Source organism: Candidozyma pseudohaemuli (assembly GCF_003013735.1).
Source record: "Candidozyma pseudohaemuli strain B12108 chromosome Unknown scaffold00002, whole genome shotgun sequence".
Lineage (NCBI taxonomy): Eukaryota > Fungi > Ascomycota > Pichiomycetes > Serinales > Metschnikowiaceae > Candidozyma > Candidozyma pseudohaemuli.
The window spans coordinates 59,113-78,885 of NW_020194436.1; the positions used below are offsets into that span (position 1 = coordinate 59,113).

The 19,773-nt window shown below is 48.9% G+C and overlaps 9 protein-coding genes across 9 annotated transcripts; 6 read left to right on the forward strand and 3 right to left on the reverse strand.

Annotated features, from left to right (window-relative positions):
* Positions 1-69: 69 nt before the first annotated feature.
* Positions 70-813, forward strand: STN1 (Stn1p; the record flags this gene model as incomplete). Its single annotated transcript, XM_024856798.1, has 1 exon — positions 70-813. The coding sequence occupies one exon, from the start codon at positions 70-72 to the stop codon at positions 811-813; it is 744 nt and encodes a 247-aa protein (XP_024714678.1).
* An 89-nt stretch (positions 814-902) lies between these two features.
* Positions 903-1,352, forward strand: C7M61_001388 (uncharacterized protein; the record flags this gene model as incomplete). Its single annotated transcript, XM_024856799.1, has 1 exon — positions 903-1,352. One exon carries the CDS (start codon positions 903-905, stop codon positions 1,350-1,352), a length of 450 nt encoding a protein of 149 aa, XP_024714679.1.
* A 52-nt stretch (positions 1,353-1,404) lies between these two features.
* C7M61_001389 (uncharacterized protein) lies at positions 1,405-5,412 on the reverse strand (the record flags this gene model as incomplete). The annotated part of the gene is made up of 1 exon (XM_024856800.1): positions 1,405-5,412. One exon carries the CDS (start codon positions 5,410-5,412, stop codon positions 1,405-1,407), a length of 4,008 nt encoding a protein of 1,335 aa, XP_024714680.1.
* Positions 5,413-7,040: 1,628 nt separating this feature from the next.
* On the forward strand, positions 7,041-7,682 carry PGA46 (Pga46p; the record flags this gene model as incomplete). The annotated part of the gene is made up of 1 exon (XM_024856801.1): positions 7,041-7,682. One exon carries the CDS (start codon positions 7,041-7,043, stop codon positions 7,680-7,682), a length of 642 nt encoding a protein of 213 aa, XP_024714681.1.
* A 50-nt stretch (positions 7,683-7,732) lies between these two features.
* On the reverse strand, positions 7,733-8,651 carry C7M61_001391 (DNA-3-methyladenine glycosylase II; the record flags this gene model as incomplete). Its single annotated transcript, XM_024856802.1, has 2 exons — positions 7,733-7,751; positions 7,783-8,651. The coding sequence occupies 2 exons, from the start codon at positions 8,649-8,651 to the stop codon at positions 7,733-7,735; spliced, it is 888 nt and encodes a 295-aa protein (XP_024714682.1).
* A 515-nt stretch (positions 8,652-9,166) lies between these two features.
* C7M61_001392 (ferric reductase family protein) lies at positions 9,167-11,392 on the reverse strand (the record flags this gene model as incomplete). The annotated part of the gene is made up of 1 exon (XM_024856803.1): positions 9,167-11,392. The coding sequence occupies one exon, from the start codon at positions 11,390-11,392 to the stop codon at positions 9,167-9,169; it is 2,226 nt and encodes a 741-aa protein (XP_024714683.1).
* Positions 11,393-14,385: 2,993 nt separating this feature from the next.
* Positions 14,386-14,715, forward strand: C7M61_001393 (uncharacterized protein; the record flags this gene model as incomplete). Its single annotated transcript, XM_024856804.1, has 1 exon — positions 14,386-14,715. The coding sequence occupies one exon, from the start codon at positions 14,386-14,388 to the stop codon at positions 14,713-14,715; it is 330 nt and encodes a 109-aa protein (XP_024714684.1).
* Positions 14,716-16,739: 2,024 nt separating this feature from the next.
* On the forward strand, positions 16,740-18,452 carry C7M61_001394 (uncharacterized protein; the record flags this gene model as incomplete). The annotated part of the gene is made up of 1 exon (XM_024856805.1): positions 16,740-18,452. One exon carries the CDS (start codon positions 16,740-16,742, stop codon positions 18,450-18,452), a length of 1,713 nt encoding a protein of 570 aa, XP_024714685.1.
* Positions 18,453-18,558: 106 nt separating this feature from the next.
* DAO2 (Dao2p) lies at positions 18,559-19,632 on the forward strand (the record flags this gene model as incomplete). Its single annotated transcript, XM_024856806.1, has 1 exon — positions 18,559-19,632. One exon carries the CDS (start codon positions 18,559-18,561, stop codon positions 19,630-19,632), a length of 1,074 nt encoding a protein of 357 aa, XP_024714686.1.
* Between the last annotated feature and the right edge of the window lie 141 nt (positions 19,633-19,773).

The window sequence follows — 19,773 nt, forward strand, 5'->3', positions numbered from 1 at the left end:
TTCCATTTGGCCCCTACTGCAGACCGCATAGTGCCTCTAGCGATTAGAGATATCCTAAGGGCCAAAACCATGCTAGAGGTCTACGGAGTCCAGGGACTTGACGAGCATGCTAAAGGGTGTGTCTTGGTCAACAACTATCCAATAAAAACAGTGAAGATATTTGGACGCGTCTTGTCCTCAGTCCACAAGAACTATGATACGAATGGCAGAACCAACCCTAATAACTTCTACATCATAACAGTGGATGACTGCTCGGGGGACGTGTCCCATATCAACGTCAAGATCCCTGAGAGCTGCATCTTTGAATTGTTTAATGAGGATTCATTGGTTGAAATCGTGGGTCATGTTCTGTTCTTCCAGGACTACCTGCGACAAGTGATTGGAGACCGGTTGACCGTGCTCTCCATAGGGCCAGATCTAGCTGTTGAAATTGAGTGCTGGAAACTCATTTTAGCGACACGGAGACACTTAAAACACCCCTGGCAGTATAAAGCAGATGTTGTACAACGGAAAGAGCCCAAGGAGCCCAAATTCTCCAAGAGGGACTATTTGCATAGACTCGAAAAGCAAAAGTTACGGATCATTGACCCTGAAAGTCAGGTTCCACAAGTTTTGTCAGTCTCAGACAGCTTCAATATGGAATTCATCGAGGTGACCGACTCTGATGTGCACGAGTCATCAGACGAGATGCAACTACGACAAACACCTCGACTTCACACTTTCAAAACAGACAATTCCAGTCAATGCGACACTGACATCGATGAAAGTTCGTCATTTCCGTTTGATGAGCCTCTGATTATTGTACTAGACTAGCTCGGGCATCGCCGAGACCTGCACACCACCTGCCTTATCACCTATATATACTTCGGTCTGCTCCACTTAACCAGATAACTCACTTTTCCATGTCGGTTGATCCAATTACTTGTCATATCTTGGATACTTGCTTGGGCAAGCCTGCAAAGGGCGTCACATGCCTGATTTTCCACATTGGCCCACTCGTCACAGACAAGGGTTCTGAAAGTGCCTATGACCTCAGATCTCCAGAAAAGCCTTTCGCCATGAGTAAGACGGATAACGATGGAAGAATCAAGAATTGGGTAGTCAATCCGCAATTGGATTCTTACGAGGCGACAAAACTTGGCATCAACCAGGCCAAATGGCAGGACCTTAAGCCTGGTATTTACAAGATCAAGTTTTTGACAGGCAAGTATTTCCATGAATTGAACGCTGCCAACAGAACATTCTTCCCATTTGTGGAGATTGTGTTCCAGGTCGAGAACCCTCCTGATAATCACTACCATGTGCCATTACTTTTGGCCAACCATAGCTACTCTACATATCGCGGCAGCTAAACCAATGCATGATGAAGAAATGAATTAAGTGGGATTATGTAAAATGCGTCTTCTAATAGAAGAATTGGGTATTGTTTTGCGACTTCTCGTGTACCAACATCTCGTAACACTTGTAGGCATTCAACTCATTCTTGATCTTGTTCACCTCACCGGTCTCAGTAAGATAGTACTGCGTCACAGACTTGTTGTACCTTCTGTATACGTATGAAGGGTACGTTTCGCTGATGGACACCTTACTTGAGAACTTGACCGCCTTCGATGATGGGCCATTGTTGATTGTCGAGTCCTTTAAGATGGAATTCATTTCCTTTGGCTCCTCAAGCTCATCTTCCTTCTTCTCGTTGGGGTTGAAAGCTTCCACAATAATCTCTACCAGATCCATGTCCTGCATTTGTCTGACGTGTTTAATGAAGTGGTTACTGTGAGCTTTCTTGTCCAACATGTCTTGCAATTGAGTTTTGTTGAGCTTCAAGGATTGCACCCTCTTGGGACCGTCGTCAGTTTCAGGGGTGATAAAGCCTGATGCATAGTCATCATATCCTGGGGACCAGGGTATGTCGGGGCTATTCAGCTGAGAATCAATTTCCTCATTCTCTTCTGCGTTGTCCTTATTGGCTTCGTCGTATTTCTCTGGAAGAGATTCATCTGAGTTATGATTGTCATTCCTCTGTTGATCGGCGATCTGTGCCTTCGTTAATTCATCGTCTCTCATAAAAAAGGCGTTCGCCTTGGGTTGGTTCCTCATTTGCTCGTCTTCAAGCTCTGCTTTCTTCTCCACCTCATCAAATTTCAACAATAAGTCCAGGAATCCATCATCCTCTGTTTCGAAGTCTGGAAGTCTATAAAGATTGACAGGGGCGGTTTCCTCGGAGAAGGTTTCAAGAGTGGGTGATGGAACCTTAGATCTCACACTGTAGACTGGCGAAGTTATCTCCTCCTTGACATTGTTGCCAGGGATGAACTTGAGAGTTTTGAAAAACTTCCGCTTCCCTTTCTTCTGCGTGGAGAGTGATGAAAATGACAGATTAGCATGGGAGTATGGCTCGCTTTCAGACGAGAATGACGTCTTCTTCTTTAGAAGCTTGCTTCCAAACGACTCTTTCCTTGACAGTATCAGCTCAGAAGAGTCCTTCACAGAACTGTCATTTCCAAAACGGCCAAAAACCTTTTTGAAATTATTGATGGAGAACGACTTACTCATGCTGTTGTTGCGTTGCATGGGAGGCTTTTGTGGAGAAATCAGCTTCTTGGGCGACACGCTGTCAGGCATGTTGACGGTGAATTTCATATTGTCAGGAGTGGTTGGCAAGGATTTATCGAAATCGACGTTAACGACATTGAGCATGGAAAGGCGATTCTTAATCAAGGAATTGTCTGACTTCTCAGTCCTGTTTTCCAGCTCCTTGGCAACGAGCTTTCTAAGGGGTGAGTCACCTAAAGCTGAAGGAGGTGGTTTCTTGGTGACCTCTGCTATAGGTGCAGTGGCCTCCAGATGACCATCCTCAGGCAGCCTGCTGACCTCAAGATTTTCACCTTCCTCCGACGTCGACTCTTGAGGGGCGGTGACAGGCTCCTCTTCAGCTTTTGGTGCGTCTATTACTGTTTCTTCGCCATCCTTGACTGGTTCAGTGACATCCTTGACTGGTTCAGTGACATCCTTGACTGGTTCAGTGACATCCTTGACAGGTTCAGTGACATCCTTGACAGGTTCAGTGACATCCTTGACAGCTTCAGTGACATCCTTGACAGCTTCAGTATCCTTGACAGGCTCAGTATCCTTGACAGGCTCAGTAACATCCCTGACTGGTTCAGTGACATCGGGTGCATCTTGCTCGGGCTCAGAAGCTTCTTCGGCCAAGACTGGCTTGATAGGGGTCAGCTCCAGAACATCTTCAGTATCGACGACAGGCTCATCTTTATGCTCATCAACAACTTGATGACCCATGTGTGAGTTCTGGTCCTTGCATGTATCAGTGTCGCTTTCCAGGGCAGAAGCGTCTATTTCGGGCGACTCATGATACAAAGTGTCATCATTGGACGAAGCCTCAGGGAGAGATTTTTCAGGCACAGGTTCGGGTGTCAAAACAGAATGTTCAGCCGGTTGCGTCGGCTGGGGTTTCTCAGAACAGTGGGGAGCGTTGGCCTCCTCTTGTTTCTCAATTACCGTTTCGGGAACGCTCGCCTGGATGCTCTCCTGGAGTGGTTCCTGAGGCTCCTGCGGGTCCTGCGCATCGTGCGAATCCGATTTGGATACGCTTTCATGCACTGGCTCCTCCGAGTAGGCGTCAAGAATGTTGCTAATACTGGCATCTCGCTTAATACTAGGTTTCGTTTCGTCAGTGTAGGCGTCCATAAAATGCTCATCCTCTTGGTCTTGGAGATCTTGCTTGCATATGAGTTTTTCCTCGCCTGCAGCAAAGCTATACTCGCTGCACGGCGTGAATACCTCCTCGTCTAAATTCTGCGCTCTCTTAGTATCAATATTGGCAGGTTTTGGTCGCGTCTTGGCCAATGTTTCGTTCGAAGTGTTGGTGTTTTGGGAGATTGTGACCGCCAGGTCTTGAACAGACGGCTGGTGTTTTAGACCAGACGAATCCGGCGATTCCGACGCGTTTTGGTCGTCTAGTAGCATCGATTTGTATGGCTTGTAGGACACTTTGGGGAAATCTTTGGGAGAGCCTTCTGGAGACGTTGTAGGAGAGGCATTTTTGGCGGACTCCTTGTCGCTGGTAAACACGGTTCGATCCGCGGCAGAGTGGGTCGATACGGGCAGAGCTGGGTCAACCGCCTTGGTTTCAGACATGAACTCAGATTGCTGGGTCTCAGGGGTGGACTCTTTTGCGTCTGTGGGAAAAGAAGTGTTGGTCTGAGCTGTCGGTGAGTTTGGGGCTGAGAATCCGTTGGCAGAATGCGCCTCATGCACACTCGATTGTCCTTTGTCAGATGCTTCATCTCCGTCTTCAGCACTGGCAAAAGACGTGGAAGAATGAACCAGAGACGACTCCAGAGACGCTTCTGGGTTCCGGCACGAGTCCGCTATGTACGTCGACGTTTTCGTGGCACCCTCGCTTATCGATTCTAGCGACAGGCATGTGGGGAGCGGTGTCTCATCTTTAAATTCTCTCTCCTTGTCTTTGTAATCCTCGCTAGCATCTCTTTCTTGCTGCTCGGACGTGACCAGGGTTTGTGGCGTCGTGGAGCTGGAGCGGTTGAGGTTGTAGCTGGACAAGCTGGAGTTTTTCGAGTCGGACAGAGCGCTGTGGCGGCCGCGGTCCAGGTACAAGGACAGTTCGGATTTGACAATGTTGGATGAGTTTTCCGGGTACTTGTTGTTGGAAAGCAGGTGGGAGCGAGAGTGGACCACAGGCACCGTATAAGGGTACGCCGGGGTCAAGGAGCGGGAAGCCTGGGGAGGAGGATTGGCCAGCGGAGCTAGGCTAGCAATGTTGATATTGGTATCGACTCTAGCGTTGCGAAGCAGCTGGGTCAAGTCCGAGCGGGTTTTGGCCTTCAAGTTGTGGAACGAGTGCAGGCGTGTCATGTACGCTGAAGCCGCCGTGGAAGTTGCCGTGGAGGTGACCGATTTGGCGGAGGAGTTTGATGCTAGCGAGTTTGATCTTGGAGCCTGGCGAGCGAAGCCAGCGTTGGGGAACCCTCCTGGTCCTACGCTAGGGCTGCCTGGAACGCTGAAATTGGACAATCCGCAGGTGTTCACCGGAAGCTGCAGCGGGCCGTGAGCAGGCTGACCGTAGCCTTGGTGGCCCTGGTAAGCAGGTTGATGCGACGGCTGGTAAACAGGCTGCGCAGGCGGTTGGGGGCCATGAGGCGGTGGAGGACCATGGGTTTCAGGGTGGATCTTGGGAGGTCTATGGCGGCGCAGGGGGGCGTTTCTGGGGCGAAAAACCTCGCCGTTGGGGAAGTAAAAGGGCCCCTGTGGGTCGTGTTTCGGTTTCCTGGCCACACGGTCGTCGACCGCAAAAAGGTCGTCGGTGTTGGCCAGGCGGGCTAGCCTGGGGTGTGACAGGGACGGGTTGGATGAAAAGGAGCCGGAGCGATGCATCAGCACATGGACCGAGCCGGTGGCGAGTATGGAAGGGGAAGTGGTGATGGAAGGAAAGGCGAGTAGCAAGAGCTGCTCAGGTGACGGTGGAGGGAGATGGCGGTGGAAGGTGTGGATTTGGCGGTGGAGGTTATGGCGATGGAGGACGTTGGCAGTGTGTGGGGACTAAAGCAGAATCCCAGAAAGAAAGGTGGAGGAAAGAAGCACAACGGCGGTGTCGTAAAGCGAATGGACCCAGGTGGCCTGGAAAACAGTGGTTGGTAAAATGCAGTTGAGAGTAGGCTGAGAAGGCGTGGGGCCAAGCAAGTGCGCAGGATGAGACAGACAGGGATTTTGCAACCACCAGATTCCGCCAGGCACCAGGCGATGGCACACTAAGGTTTGGGCACAACAAACAGCGTGTCTGGGTTACGGTATTTACTTTTTGGTTTGGTTTGGGGGAATGGCGATGTTTTGGATCCTCTGTTTTGGCGGTTAGTCTACGTGAGTTGGGCCAGGCGGTGGTGGTCCGTTGCGACTCCCGAAGCATCTCGCCTAAGCCGATGGGCACACCAGGCGAGTCTATTTTTGCCCGGCAGTGCAGTGCGGGCGAGAAAGAGGATTGCTCGCGCCAAGAGCTCCCACCACCCGGCGTGCTGCGATTTGCCTGCTTGCGTGTGAAGGTTCTGGCGGTTTTTGCTTTTTTTTTGAAAAACCAACCCCCTCCAAAGTCAATTTTGTGCTGGTAGCTTGTCTCACTCGCGGTTTGCCCGGGGAGCAGCATGCACTGCCGAAACAAAACATTGCTGGCGCAGTGCGACCGCAAGCTGTGGACCGAAAACCCTCAGCCGCCGGACCGAATAGACGAGCGTGAGCGGGAGCGTGAGCGTTCGGGTGATAACGAAAAATAAAGGCTGCTCTCTAAAGCTCGCATTCCTCGCTGGAACTGTTTTTCTCTCGTCCTTTTTCCTGCGTTGCCTGTCCTGTTTCGGCGTGGCTGGGCACACTAGCTGCGACGATCGTCGCCTGCGGTCTAAACCTGCTCGGCCCGCGCCCTGTCAACCAGCAGCCCACCGCAAGGAATGTCTTTGTTTGCGCCGTCCATGGAAACCCTGATACGAATTGGCTTTTTCTTCTCCGTTGTTGTTTTCTCGTGTATGGCCCCAAACTCAGTCTTGCACCTGCCAAAGCCAGCCTTCCTTGATTTCGACTCAGGGGTGGCCGCCGTGCATCTGTCACCGCGTTCTTGCTGCTTTCAGCCCGGCCACTGCCAAATCCGTTGTCTCAGTTGCCGCGCTGCCCCTTTCTGCACAGCACCTGCGAAGCGAGGCGAGCACTATCCACAAAGCGGGAAAATCCCACGATCCAAGAACAATGGAACCTGGCTCCTTCGCAAAAAGGTAAATACCAACGGGCTTACAAACGTCAACACACGTTTGCACAAAGCCCTCCTTCAGTTCTCTAAACCAGATGTTCGATAAACTGCACCAGACATTGCTCCATTGAGTCGCATCAGCCTTGCAGCTGTACCCTTTCCAGCACCCCCAATTGGGCCCTGCCTCATGCCCATTTGCACCTCTCACACTCTGCATTTGCACCACCTGTTTTGCAACCACTTGTTTTTGCACCCACTTGTTTTTGCAACAACCATGCTACTCCACCATCTCGTGTCCACGGCACTAGCCTGGGGGGCTGTTTTGTCCTCTCTGGTCAGTATTGCCCGCAATGGACCCGACTCTAAAATCAAGCTCTCTCCTGCTCCTTCTCTGCCCCAGTCTCTGTCTCAGCCTATCCCGCCTGTCTCGGCTGCTGTGGCCTCCTCGGCCTGGATCAAGGATTACCTTCTGTTCTACTCCAAGGAGCCCGAAATCCACTCTTTGCAGGTGGAGGCGAAACCCAGGCGGACCAAAATCACAAACTACGGCAACCGCTTGTCCAACGAAAACGACCTTTCCTCTTTCACAAGGCACTTGGTCGAGCTGCTGCGTGAAGAGTTCGAGCCGAAGCAGAAGAAACCGAAAAAGGTGAAACAGCCGCCGGTGGTGGACTTGGACATTGACCATTTTATCGCCTATCTTATCGAGCACAAGGGCTTCACCGAGAGACAACTCGCTTTTCTTCGCCGTCCTCAGCTTGATTACGGCTACGATACCATTGAAAAGGAGCTCACGCTGATTCGCCGGCAGCAAACGGACCAAAAGCACATTTCCATTGGTGGTGAGTCCGCAGGATCGATCATCGAAACGTCCAACGTTCTCGCTGCCTTTTTGGCAGTGTCTCTATGGCTCTGACTAACGAACATTCTCCAAAACCTCAACGTTTGTAGCTGCCAAGCGCCACATTATAAGCATGAACACCAGCTGGTAGGGTGCGTACATGAGCCCGAGGAACTTGACATACTCGTCATGGAGCGGTGTCCAGTCTCTCTTGGAACTAGGCGTCATGAACTTGCCTTTCTTCTTGAGTCCCGCTTTGAGCACCTCTACAGCATGCACCCCGTCTTTCACTTCCTGGAGAAGCTGGGGTCGATTGGCCAAGTATCGAGAGACGCCTCGTGCCACTCCTAAATCATCATAGGCAAAAATATCAAGCTCCTTGAGGGTGAAAACAGAGAACATCTTAGCCAGCCACTCCCCGATACCCTTTAGTTTTGTAAGCTCCTCCACAAGCTCGTCATTGGTACTGTCCTTGTAGAACTGCGGGTCTGTAAGTTTCGTTCCTGGAGTGTTGAAAACTTCGCTGATATGCGTGATGTACTTGAGCTTTTGGCCCAGGAGTCCAACGGATCTGAGCTTCTCGGGATCATGATCCAACACCGCCTGCGGATTGCAATTGCCTTCAAGCAATTGGTTGAATCTCACCTCAATAGCCTTAGCAGCAGAGCCAGAGATTTGCTGACCCAACACGGACTTGATCAACGCGTACCAGTAATTGTGTATCTTCTCCTGATCCAGAAGCACGGGAACCTCCTTCTTAGCGAACACTTCGAACGGAGAATGCACGATCACTGGGTACAATGTGGGGTCTTTGGAGATAATGTATTTGACACCCTTGACAAAGTCCTCGACATGGTGATCAACGTAACTTTGCGGAATCAGAAGATCAGCAGGCACCTCGGTTACCTGGAAGAGCTCCTCAATGTTTCTCTTGGGCTTCTTGGGAGACCTGGTAACCGATTCCTTCTTGATCTTGGTGACTTTTGTGGGGGAAGGCGAAACGGCCTCAGTCTTGATGGTACGTTTTGACCGAGTAACAGGCATGGTCAAGAGAGGGAATAGGACGCGTTTGAATATCTTTTGAAAAAGAGAATCTGCTTGATCTGAAGGAGATCTTGTCTTGAGCAATCCGATGACTGATGCCGCCGTAATCTACATGCACTTCTGTTGGAATCATAGATGGGGTGGAGGTGGAGGAGGAGAAGTTGAAGAGAAAGTAGTGAGTCATAATCGGCAGACCCAAGTGGATTCAAAACCAAAACAATGAATCTGCTTTTGAGCTACTCTTATTCCCCACCTCAGCCTCCTCTTAGCTGAACCCCACTGTCTCCTCTGCCGTGAAAATTTTCAGCTTCTGCTGCCTTGTATGTGTTAGTCAGATATTCGTTGTATTCCTCGCCCGAAGGCCTCAGATAATGTAGATAAGGTAAAATGGTAATCATCATTCACATACTCTTGAGTTGTAGTTTGAGAAGAAGCGATGTCTTCAAATTTTCTATGTACTCGGGTGCGGGTAACGCGCACAAAATGGCTGCAAAATATGCATGGGGCAGAACCGGCTATGTCCACACTTGCAACTGTTCAAAGAAATCGATTCTTTTTTCTGTAGTGTCGATTCTGGAAACGACACCAGCTCTTACGTCATCGACCATGGCAGGGTGGCCACATGTGATAAATGCTGCGCTTTCGGTGGACTCCTCGATCTCATTGCTGATAATGTTGTCTATCAATGGTCTTTTCAGAACGAATGTGATGTGAGGAAAGAAGTCCTTGACTTTTTGCATTAGCATGTCCACTTCTATGCTCTCTTTTTCTGAAGAGGATGTACATGAAAGTGCCGTGACGTGTGCCAGCGTCTCCTCCTTTTCATTGATGGACGATTCACAGGACTCCTGCTTGAGGAAAGCCAACTCTGCTCTGGTGCTTTCTGGTCTGGTCACATATATCGTAGTTTCGATTTTTGTGGTGGCCAAAAACTGAAGTTCTTTCCAAACCACCAGCAAGGCCTTGAGGTCCTTGATGATCCAGTGAAGCTTTATGCTTTGCTTTTCTGGCGATCTAGCCGCTTCATGAGAAGCCTCAGAAAATACACCTGGAAAGCCGTGGCCACCTGCCAAGTACACAATGCTGCTGTGTCTGGATACTGGAGAGGTCTCGCCGTAGCAGCCTTCAATTGCAACCCTCATCTGGCACGACTTTTCGGGAAGCTTCTCAAGGTGGTCGCCAATTTTCTTGGTGAGACCTCCTTTGACCTTGCAAATGAAAGTCATGGTTTTTCCATCAGGAGACTCAATGTAGCAGAAAGGGTGATTTTGCCAGAATGCTAAACCATAGCCAAAGTATACCCAGCAGTGGCCACCGGGGATAGTCTTCATTGTGGGAGATTTAGGAACAACCACCCTGAGAGTGTCGCCCTCAATTAACAGAACCGTTGCCTTGGGGGTTCCAAAGTAGCCCATTCTGAGAAATCTGATTACACGGTCGGCGACCCAAAGACAGGCAGCAGCAATCATGAATGGTGTGTAGCCGAACCACTCCACATGGACCCAGCATCCCATGATCCAGAGCGCAGCCAAAATGATGTGAATGATCAAAAAGATTTCGTAGCTTTTCCTTCTCAACCATAAGAGACCCTGGAAGCACATGAGGCAGCCAGCGATGGTTGCAATGCAAGCGTATATGAGAAAGTCCAGTATAATCGAAGTGTGGTAGGTACCTCTTCTGTGCTCGTTGTATGTAAAAGCGATGGAATGAGCAACAGCAAGAAGAACGACGATTCTGGCAATCCAACGGTGGTACGCAACGAAAGTAGAGAATTTCCACCCGGTGAGCCATTGTAAGATATTGCTTCTGCCGCCAAAGATTATAAGTAAAAGGGTCCAGATGAGACTGGGGATACCAGTTCTGTCACCAACGTAGAAAGCCAAAGATCTGTTGCCATCCCAGAAAGGATTGTCGTCAACGTAGTAAATATGGACAATCTGTGTGATGAAGGTGTATGCAAGGAAAGAAAAAAGGGCCAAGGATTCAAATCTGGTGGGAACGAGACCATCGAAAACCGTCCAGCACTTCTGTTCCTGGTTACGCTTTCTATCAATCAAGGCTGGAAGCGTCACATATTTCCTCCATGCTCTGGAGTATGTTCCATCAAAGAGGTTTCTTGAGCTAGGTACCAAACGAACAGTCCAGTTTGCAATGGTTGCAATCAAGCACAAGCCCATCCAGAAAGCAATGCCGCCAATGGAATACAAAAGCGATTTGTCGTGGTTGCCCATTCTGGCAGTGTAAATTCTCACAAACAAGTCTGGGAAGTAGGTGCCGAAATCGACAATCACAGACTCATTGCCCATGGCAGTGTGGTCCAGCATCTGGGCGTGGGTCAAGTGGCCTATGTCCCAGCGGCCCGTGACGTTAACAAAAACGCTCTCTTTGTGGAAAGTATCCAAGGACCGGTGAAGCATGGCTTTGGTCAATTCAGGGTCGTTGCACTCTTTGTGGACCAAATCAACGGTCTTATCGGCACTCAAGCCATAGCGGTCAAAACAGCCCAAAAAGCTCGAAAGCAAAACTGGGTTGGTACAGTAACAGCCAAACAGGCCTCCGTGACCATGGCCTCCACAGCCCGTGTAGTAGGTCGTTAGCAAGTTTCCACAGGCATTAATTCTGTACTGGTCAACGCCCTTGTAGGATATTTTATCGTACTTCTCTTCCCAAAGGCCCACGAAAAACAAAAAGAGAGTGGCTAAAAAGAGCGGCACGGCCGTAATCAAGGCTTGACGAAGCATGGTACAGAGGAAAAAAGGGGAAAGGCCCTCATCTTAAATGGTGATTTAGCCGTTGGACGAAGAGTGAGGGTGAGCCATTTTGCAGCCAAATGTGGTAAGTAATAACGCTCATGCGACTGGTGAAGCTCTCGTCTTTTGATAAGCGAGACGCCCAGCCACAAAGACAATGAGGTCTAGAGCGAATGGTAGGCCAGGCAAAATCGCCTCGATAAAATAGCTCTTATTTGCTCAGAATACCCCAAAGCTCTGGTAATAAAGATAGGGTTACGTTTCAGCAATTTGCTCAGGTTAGGAACCCGCCGTGCCAAGGCGGCCACTTATGCGCATTTGGAATTTTTCAGTCGAAGCGAAACTTTGACTTTGAGCGGTACTCTTAGAGAGTTTAATCAGCTCGGGTAGTGAAAAACTTCGTTGAGCAATATACTGAATTCTCGGCGTTCTCGGAATTTTTCTACAATGATCGGGAGAAAAAAAAAAAATGTATAGCAGTGCAATTCGCAGCCAGGGTCCAGGAAAGCCACTGCGAGAAAGACCCTAGCGCTTTGTGGAAGAAGTACAGAGATCGACGGAGATCATTCGAACATTGAGAAATCACAGCGGACTCGGACTCCGAGTATGTGGATCAGGCGTTTTAGGAAACAAACGGTTTTTCTGGAAAGGGGCTACATTGTCGGATGGAAGGGAGGCCGATCGAGAAGGTGGTATTCCGGCACAATTGCCGTATCTGAGAAGTTTTCTCAAATCTGGCATATGTGCTGAAAATTGGAAAAAGTGAGACCCGCAGGCGGTTTTGCGGCACAACTGTAAAATTGTAGAAAGGTAAAACAAAATTGTAATGTACTTTTAGGACAATTGAGTAGCAATCCGGGACCCGTGGAGGCGGAAAATAGAAGGAATGAAGAAATAGTCAAAAAAAGAAAAAGAAGTCTCTCCCTGAATTATTGTTCTTTGATGAAAAGAAGATACCATCAATTGAGAGTGCCCACTGAGACATCTCAGAAACTCTGATGACACCAATTAAACCCACGCTACCACCATAGTGACGGTAATCTGGTCGGTTTATTTAATCGTCTCACCGTTCAATGTTCGAGATACTCAATCAAACCTCCCTACGACCATCAGTAGTTCAATTGAGCACCACACAGACACCATTGGCCGATTACATCGAAAACCGATGAAAAATATAACGAGACTGTCTAATTATCATTTTTTCCCGATGAAAAATAAAAAAAAAAAAACCACCATGGGCGCCCTACACCACCCCCTGAATGACCCCACGGAGAAAGATGCAACTCTACGGAGTATTCATCAATCCACCCACCCCATGGGCCGTTCGTGGTGCGTAACTTCTGGGGTACAGCCCATCTACCGATCCTGCTCTCCTATTACACGGGGCTTCCAATTCTGGATCATTGCCCAGAAGTAGTACTGGCAAATCTCGGAGATCGGCCTTGTGCGAGGCCTGGGCATGGTGGCTTCCATTGACCATAATAACTGGAGCCAGGGGCCCTGGGAAGCCATGAAGCCACGCTGGGCCAGACGCTGCAAACAGCACACCGTAAAGTCTAATTTCCAGGCTCGGCTCAATTGGTAGAGGAAGTAGGCTATTTAGGATAGGGAGTTAGGGGAGGGCTGAAAAAAGCTGGAATGTCGCTTAGGGAGTGCTCTCCATGTCCCAGGTGGGGCACTCCGTTTCTTCTTATTCAACTGAAAATTAAGCTTACTTTGTGGCTCAACCACGTTAACCTTGGAAAAGTGCCTGCTAACAATCCAGCCGATTTATAGTGTTTCATCTGGAATTGCCCATTATCACACGTACGGCCTTTTCAAGCTCATCGCAGGATATTCCTCGGTGCCTCGGGAAGCAGGATGTCGGTTTTCAGTAGTTCGTAATTTCACGCATTGCCTGTCGCCCGCTTTTCAGGCCAGTGAAAAATAAAAAAAAAAGTGAAACCTCACCAGCAGCGCAGTGCGCGGAAGCGCACGATGATTCAATGCCCCATAAGCATAAAACTGTTTTGGGCATTGCAAACCCTAAGACCAATTGTATCTCCAATTACTCCATTTCCATGGCCCCCAGTTCTTTGCAGCCAATGCACAGAAAAGATCCATTAGGAATCCCTGCGCAGATCTTGGGCACCCGAGAAGTTCCGGCTCGGGAATGAGGATGCGCGGTACAGGCGGCTGAAGCGCCAGAATCTGCCCACCAGACAATAGCATAAGAAAAAATGACCACAATCGAGCGGTAGCGATGTGTAGTTAAAACAGTGTGTGACCACGAATGGACTGATAATAGCAAAAGTACTTAGATTTTATATTTGTAATCTTATTCTTGGGGCCTCGTGTACGAAGCTTTCTTGCTCGTACTCGGGTTGCTGGAGCCGCAGTGGCTGCGAAACTGGGCAGACAGCGAGCACCTCACACACAATGGATGCGATGATATGGCGATATTTTGCCCGTTCAAAGCCATTCAAGCGTCCTAATTAGACAGAAAACAAAGGACAAGGCAGAGGAAATGATACGAGGTCCGTTTTGCCATTAAAAGTGCCATACCGAGGAAGCCTCATCCTCGGCTGCAGCAGGCCCATCTCGATCAGCAAGCCGCAGATAATTAGGGAGCTGATGAAACACACGGGGGATGAGCCCACAAAAGACAAAAACACACTTTTGGTTTGAACCGCAAAGCAGCAGCATTAAAAAAGAAGAAGAAGAAGAAAAAAAAACTTTTTGTTTGTAGTGCTATTCCTCTTTGAAAACATCCCATCCTATTGTCCCAGCGCAACAATCGGATTGTTGTCCTGCTCGCTCTGCTCGCTTCACCCCTGGAGATCCGGCGCCTGGCGCTTGTGCGTACCCTATCTCTGCCGGCCGCAGCTCGGGCTATCCTTGTGTCCGTGGTGTATTTAAACACTCATTTTCCTCGTTTCTGGAAAACATCCAATTTTCAGAAACCCCCAATTTTTCTGCCATTCGCCATGCATCCCAGCACCGCCATGTGCCTGGCCTTGTTGGGCCAACAGAGCTGCTTCTACGTTTCCAGAGCAGAGTACTTTGTGCTGAGAGCCTCTGCTGGCATCGCCTTGATGATGGCAGTGCCCCTCGTGGCCATGTTCTTGGTCGACTTGGCCCTCTACTCTTTGCAGACGCTATGGCTGTACGTCAAGCCAAGGTGGATCCGTACGCCTGCTCCACTCACAGAGGTTGCTTTCAAATTCAAGCTGCCCAATCTTGTCCGCAAGCTTGTCACCAACTGGAACCTCACCACCGCGAGGTATCGTCTTGTCGGCTACGCCTGGTTGTCCAAGACCCGAAGAAAGGCCTGAGCCCCCTAAAATTACTTATTTCGTTATCACCACTTCTATATCATTATTATTTTGCATCGCAAGGGCTGGCCCCTTGCCCCCATGGACCCTTCGGACCACAATACATATTATTTGGCTAGAATCTCGTAAGCCCATTGAGCTGCACCTAGAAAGTTTATTCCTCCATTGATGGGAATTCCGGCTTTTCTTCGATTGTATGTGCCATTGTCTAGGGCAGCCTCGCCCCATTGCAAAGAATACGCACCTTCTAGAAGCATTCCACCTCCGCCTCGAGCATCCCTTGTTGCGAGAGCAAGGATTCATTTTTTTCCACACTGCCTCATCCCTTGCTGCCATCGCTTGAGCCTCTCAATTTTTCATCAACACGGCTGTAAGGGTGTCTCGATCGTGGTGGCTTTTGGTGGCTGGTTGCAAAATCCTGCATGCGCCTCTTGTTTCCACTACCTAAAGGGTCCTGCTGGCTCCCGGCGCTGTATAGTAATTTTTTTTTGCAGTGGACGCCTCAGATGCCTGTTTTTTTTTTCTTTTCGCGAAGATAGCCCTTCCTACAGCGTAGAACAAGGATAAAACAAGCCTAATTAGGGCCCGCCTTGAAGATCTGCCAATAAAAAAAAAATCTAAATGCAAATCTTGTTGTCCTTTTTTCACTAAAAATTTTCCAGCTCTAGTCATGTCGTACTAAATGTGACCTAATGTGGCTTGTTTACTTTCACCCTTATGACGTCTCACAGGCCACAGGCGCCAAGGGCAGGGACGGACGGAAGCGCGAGAATTAAAAAACTGTGGTTTCTGTGATAACCGCCCACATGTGGTTTTGTGGAAAACTCAAATGATTGCCCGGAAAATTAAAAATGATGAAAGCTTGCAGAATCCCAGAAAAGACTCTATTTTAGTTTGCCCCTTGTTATGTAGCCCTGAAGGGACAATACTTACCAGGATCGGAGACATGCAAGGTCTATCCCCAGCTCCGGGTTGTACATGTGATAGGCCGTGAGAATAGAAAAATAATGAGAGATGCTTTTCTTGACTAGCTGCAAATTCTCAATCCCATTGACAACTTTTCATTGATGGATTTTTTTCACTGGCCAAAGTGGCTTGTCTTGCCCGACCAGGCGGGCTGAGGGTGTGTTGAGTGCATGGCATAAGCGAGGTATCCTAAATCGGCCTTTTTTTAGCTTTTGTGTATCAAGAATGCTGCCAAGTGAAAATTTATGGTTTTGAAATATGGCCAGTCAGACCAAATTAAGCCCCATTTAGACCACAAGCTCAGCAGCGGGCTACTTTGGGAGATTGGCCAGATTGAGTCAAAAACTCGCTGACTCTGTCGATTAGATCGAGGGTTATGATGGGCTTGGTTTACTGATGGTGAAAACGCGTTTCCAGAGGTGCCTTTGGACATGATAAGTCGACAGACATAGCCGAAATCAACCGTGCGAGCAACGTGATGACTGAGCAATTTCAATAAAGTTATAGACTCGTCGGAGAAGTTAAAAGTTTGGAGAAATGACTAATGCAATGGCCTCGTGGATGCTTCCTATTCAGTCTATGGCTACCACTACAGCTTATCTCAGTACAAGCATTTCGCAGGACACAAAATTATGGATTCACCCACCATACTCATCTACAATGTTCCCGAACGAAATCAACGTTCATCAACAGATATTCTTCAATCAACTTCCCCCACAATCCATCTAATGCCCCATCAGCCCACTCCATCTTATCAAGCTTATCTAATTGCAGCCGCTGCGCACACAGGATGACAGCTCTGATATGTCGTGCACAAAACACTATATAAGTACCAGAGCCATTCCAACCTTTTCAAAATGCCATTTTCATATTTCTCCAATATTGAGCCTTCCAATGCCCGGCTAGTGCCTCTTTGAGGGCCCCGCGTTAGCGCGGCAGCGAGTCAACATTTTCCTCACCTTCCGTAATAGGCAGGCAAAGCCGATTAGCCGCTACCGTTATCGCGGTGCTTATAAGTCCCGATCTCCAACCTGAGTCTTTCTTCTTCATCCCACAAAATGGTCTCCTACAAAGACTTCCTCACTACCGACGCGCTCGACACCTACGAAGACAATGAGTTGTACACCAAGGAGTTCTTGCCAAGGCTCGAGAAGTACCGTTCTGATCTTGAGAACGCCATCAAAAAAGAGTACCTGATCCAGGTGCCAAAGTCTGCTGAGGCCTTGGCCGAGGAGCAGTTCAATGCTCTTCAGTATCTTTACGATGAGAAGCTCTTGACCGAGAAGGAGTTCGAAATCACCGACTCGTCTTCCTCGAGAATTGTCAACCAGATTGCCAAAGGCGCTTGGTCTGCAGTGGAGGTTTTCAAGGCTTTTGCCAAAAGAGCCACCATCGCCCATCAATTGACCAACTGCGCTTTGGAGCTTTTCACCGACGAGGGATTGGAGCGTGCCCAGTACTTGGACGACTACTACGCCAAAAACGGCAAGACTGTGGGTCCCTTGCACGGTTTGCCTATTTCCTTGAAGGAGCAGATGAACTACAAGGGCAAGATCACGCACGGTGGTTACGTGTCTCACATTGTCAATATACCCGAGAAACACGCCCCATCGGCCGAAATCTTGGAGAAGTTGGGCGCTGTGTTTTATGTCAGAACAAACCAGCCGCAGACATTGATGCATTTGTGCGGCAACAACAACTTCATCGGCTGGTCAAAGTGCCCTTACAACGTCTCTTTGACTGCAGGTGGCTCCTCTTCCGGTGAAGGTGCCATCACTGCTTTTGGTGGCTCCTCAATTGGTATTGGTTCCGACATTGGTGGCAGTATCAGAGGCCCTGCTGCCTTCTCTGGATCCGTGGGCTTGCGTCCAACGACAAGCAGATTCTCCAAGGCTGGAGGCGTCTCGTCCGCTGGCGGTCAAGAGTCTGTCCCTGCCGTGCAAGGTCCTTTGGCTAGATCCATTGACGATATCGACATGTTGATGGATGTCTACGTTAACCAGGGCCAGCCTTGGACCATTGACTGCACCACGATTCCAATTCCATGGAGAAAGGTCGAGAAGCCTAAGCCCGAGAACTTGACTGTGGCCATTGCCTACGACGATGGTATTGTCAGCCCCACCCCACCAATCTTGAGAGGCTTGAAGCATGTCGCTGACAAGCTCAAGGCTGCTGGTGTTAAAGTCATCGAGCACAAGCCGCTCAGAACCGAATTTGCATACGAACTTGTCAACAAGATGTACTCTGCTGATGGTAACTACAAGCAAAGGAAGCTTTTGGCTGGCTCCGGTGAGCCATTGTGCAAGTTGACCAAATGGAGTTTGAACTACGGTGAGGGCTCTAGAGAGTTTGGTGTTGCCGAGAACCGCCAAATGAGCATTGACAGAGACTTGTTGAAGCAACAGTACACCGACTACTTGAACGAGAACAACATTGACATGCTTATCTCGCCTGCGTTCGTCAATGTCGCACCCAAGCCAGAGACCGCCTACGTTTGGTCCTACACCACTCTTTTCAACCTTATTGACTTCCCCACATTGGCCTTCCAAACCGGTCTTTACCAAGACCCCAAGCTTGATAAATGGGACCCCAAGCCAGCTGCTAGAACCAAGTTGGAGGAGCTTGAACACGATCAGTATGACCCTGAGCAGTTCAAGAACGCCCCAATTGCATTGCAGCTCACTGGTAGAAGATACTTTGACGAGGAGGTTGTTGCTGCCGGAAAGACGATCGTTGACATCTTGAAGGTGGATTTGCTTAAGCATCACTAGGTATATAAGGAATTAGACGCACCATTCTTGCAGCCATTTAGTACAGTCTATGAAGGACCGCAGAACACCAGTGGAGAAAGTTTACTGGAACGAACCACTTTTTTTTATGCCAAAGGAAATCGTGATTGTTGGTGCTGGTGTTTTGGGTCTCTCCCTGGCATTGGCTATATGTGAAAATATTCAGAATGTCCCTATCACCATTGTGGCAGAGCACCACCCAGATAGCTTTCCTTATCTGAGCCAGTATACGTCACCTTGGGCTGGAGCTCACTTTCGGCCATTTCCGCTGAAAAATGAAGCTGAGCTACGAGAGTATCCCTTGACTAGAGTGACGTGGAAGCGTATGAAGAGGTTTGCTCGTGAGAATCCCGAAAGTTCAGTGAGAATCGTTCAAGGCATAGACTATGTGGAGAAGGACGAATTGTATGAGAGATTGAGCAAAGGATACTCGGAGGAGATCGAGAACTTTCGAGTATTGGGGAAAGACGAAGTGCCCGAGGGCTTTGCTTTTGGTGCTCTGTACGACACATTCGTTTTGGACGCCCCACACTACATTCAGTTCCTCTATAAGAAGCTCAGGGCTGAATTTGGGGTGAAGTTCGTGAAACGAAAGCTAGAAAAGCTTAGTGAAGCTGTTGAGGTTTCTGAAGATCCCAATTGCATAATCATAAATTGCAGTGGAAACGGACTACTATGGAACGGTAGTAACGATCCCGCCTGCTTTCCTATCAGAGGGCAGACTCTTTTAGTCAACCTGCCTCACAATAATGCCCTTGCGGATAAAACCATCACGATTCAGCACAAACTGGGCGATTGGACATTTTGCATTAACAGACCGCTCAATGGAGGGGTGATCATAGGTGGTACGAAGCAGATCAACGAAACTGATGTATCGGTGCGGGAGCAAGATAGCACGGCAATCAAAGAAAGAGCATCGAAGTATTTTCCAGAGCTCATGAGAACAGACAAAAATGGCAACGCTTTCTTCGATGTTATCAGGACGAACGTGGGGTTCAGACCGGCCAGAAAGGGTGGAGTGAATCTTGAATTAGATTCAAAGAATGGAGTTCCCATAATCAATGCATACGGTGCAGCCGGATCTGGGTATGAGCTTTCTTATGGCATTGGCATGGAGGTTGTCAAGAAGGTGAGACATGCTCAACGTGCTCAAAGGCTTTAGGAACAGGAGCGCCTTAGCAGCAATGTTGAAAGTGTGGCCTGAAATGACCAAGAAAAGAAAAAATTAAAGGTTTGACGAATTCCTTCATTGTCTGATCCTAAAAAATAATGGCTACATGACTCACTCCACAGACCACCTCAT